The sequence below is a fragment of the Austrofundulus limnaeus genome, unplaced genomic scaffold, assembly GCF_001266775.1.
Source record: "Austrofundulus limnaeus strain Quisiro unplaced genomic scaffold, Austrofundulus_limnaeus-1.0 Scaffold3146, whole genome shotgun sequence".
NCBI lineage: Eukaryota > Metazoa > Chordata > Actinopteri > Cyprinodontiformes > Rivulidae > Austrofundulus > Austrofundulus limnaeus.
The window spans coordinates 3,495-4,421 of NW_013955548.1; the positions used below are offsets into that span (position 1 = coordinate 3,495).

The following is a 927-nucleotide window of genomic DNA, read 5'->3' on the forward strand; positions in this document are numbered from 1 at the left end:
GAGTCTGACATCACCATCCTTTTTCCTGACGACTACAATCGGCGAGGAGAAAGGTGATTCTGATTCACGGATGACTTCTGCATCAAGGAGTTGCTGGAGATGGGTACGCACAGCCTCTATGTCCTGCGGATGTATAGGTCTTGGCCTATGTTTGAATGGTGTCTCGTCACTGAGAGTTATATGGTGTTTGATTCTGTCAGTGCGGCCAAAGTCAAGCTCGTGCATTGCAAACACCTCTGGCATGGAGCTCAATTTCTCAGTTATCCTCTCTTTCCACTCGTTGGGTACAGGAGAATCAGTAAAGTCGAAGTCGAGATTTGGTTTTTGGTCAGGTTTTGTAAGAGAGTCTGAGTCAGGGGTCTTGACAGGTTGAACACTCTTGACAACGTGTATCTCTGCTATCACAGCCTTTGGGGACAGGGTGATATCATGCTGTGACTCATTTTTGAGCGTGACTGGTATGCAGCGTGATAGCTTTGGTGGTAGGCTTACCAGACTATCCGTCACCAGAATGCCGCCAGGCAGGGACGATGACTTTGGTGACTCTACCATCACCCACTTTCCAACATCAAATGTTCTGCAGCTCACTGATCCTTGAAGGACTTTGGTCTGTCCAGCTGAAATGGTCTCGAGGTCTCTACTATGAAGCCTCACCTCTCCCAGGCTGGAATCAGCAGACTGCTTTTTCCGGATTTCAAGGGTCTTTAAGACAACTTTGTAACCATAAGGAAGGGACTCAAAGCGCTGAGGTGCAATCTCTGCATACTTCTCATAGAGAACATCCAAAGTATTTGTGCCGATAAGCACTGATGACAATGTGGAGCGCATGTCAGGTACAACCAAGACCAGCGTAGGTACCTCGATGTCGACTCCAAGCAAGCTCTTTGGGAATCTGATGGTGGCCTCAACATAGCCAATGTAAGGGAC

The 927-nt window shown here is 48.0% G+C and overlaps 1 protein-coding gene across 1 annotated transcript in view; it reads right to left on the reverse strand.

Annotated features, from left to right (window-relative positions):
* The window catches only part of LOC106511737 (uncharacterized), a gene marked incomplete at its 3' end in the record, with an annotated part of 4,382 nt that extends 3,491 nt beyond the window's left edge, over positions 1 to 891 (reverse strand). Inside the window, exon 1 of the mRNA XM_014000481.1 lies at positions 2 to 891. Within this exon, the coding sequence (XP_013855935.1) occupies positions 2 to 828 (827 nt within the window). The remainder of the gene's footprint in view (position 1) is intronic.
* Between the last annotated feature and the right edge of the window lie 36 nt (positions 892 to 927).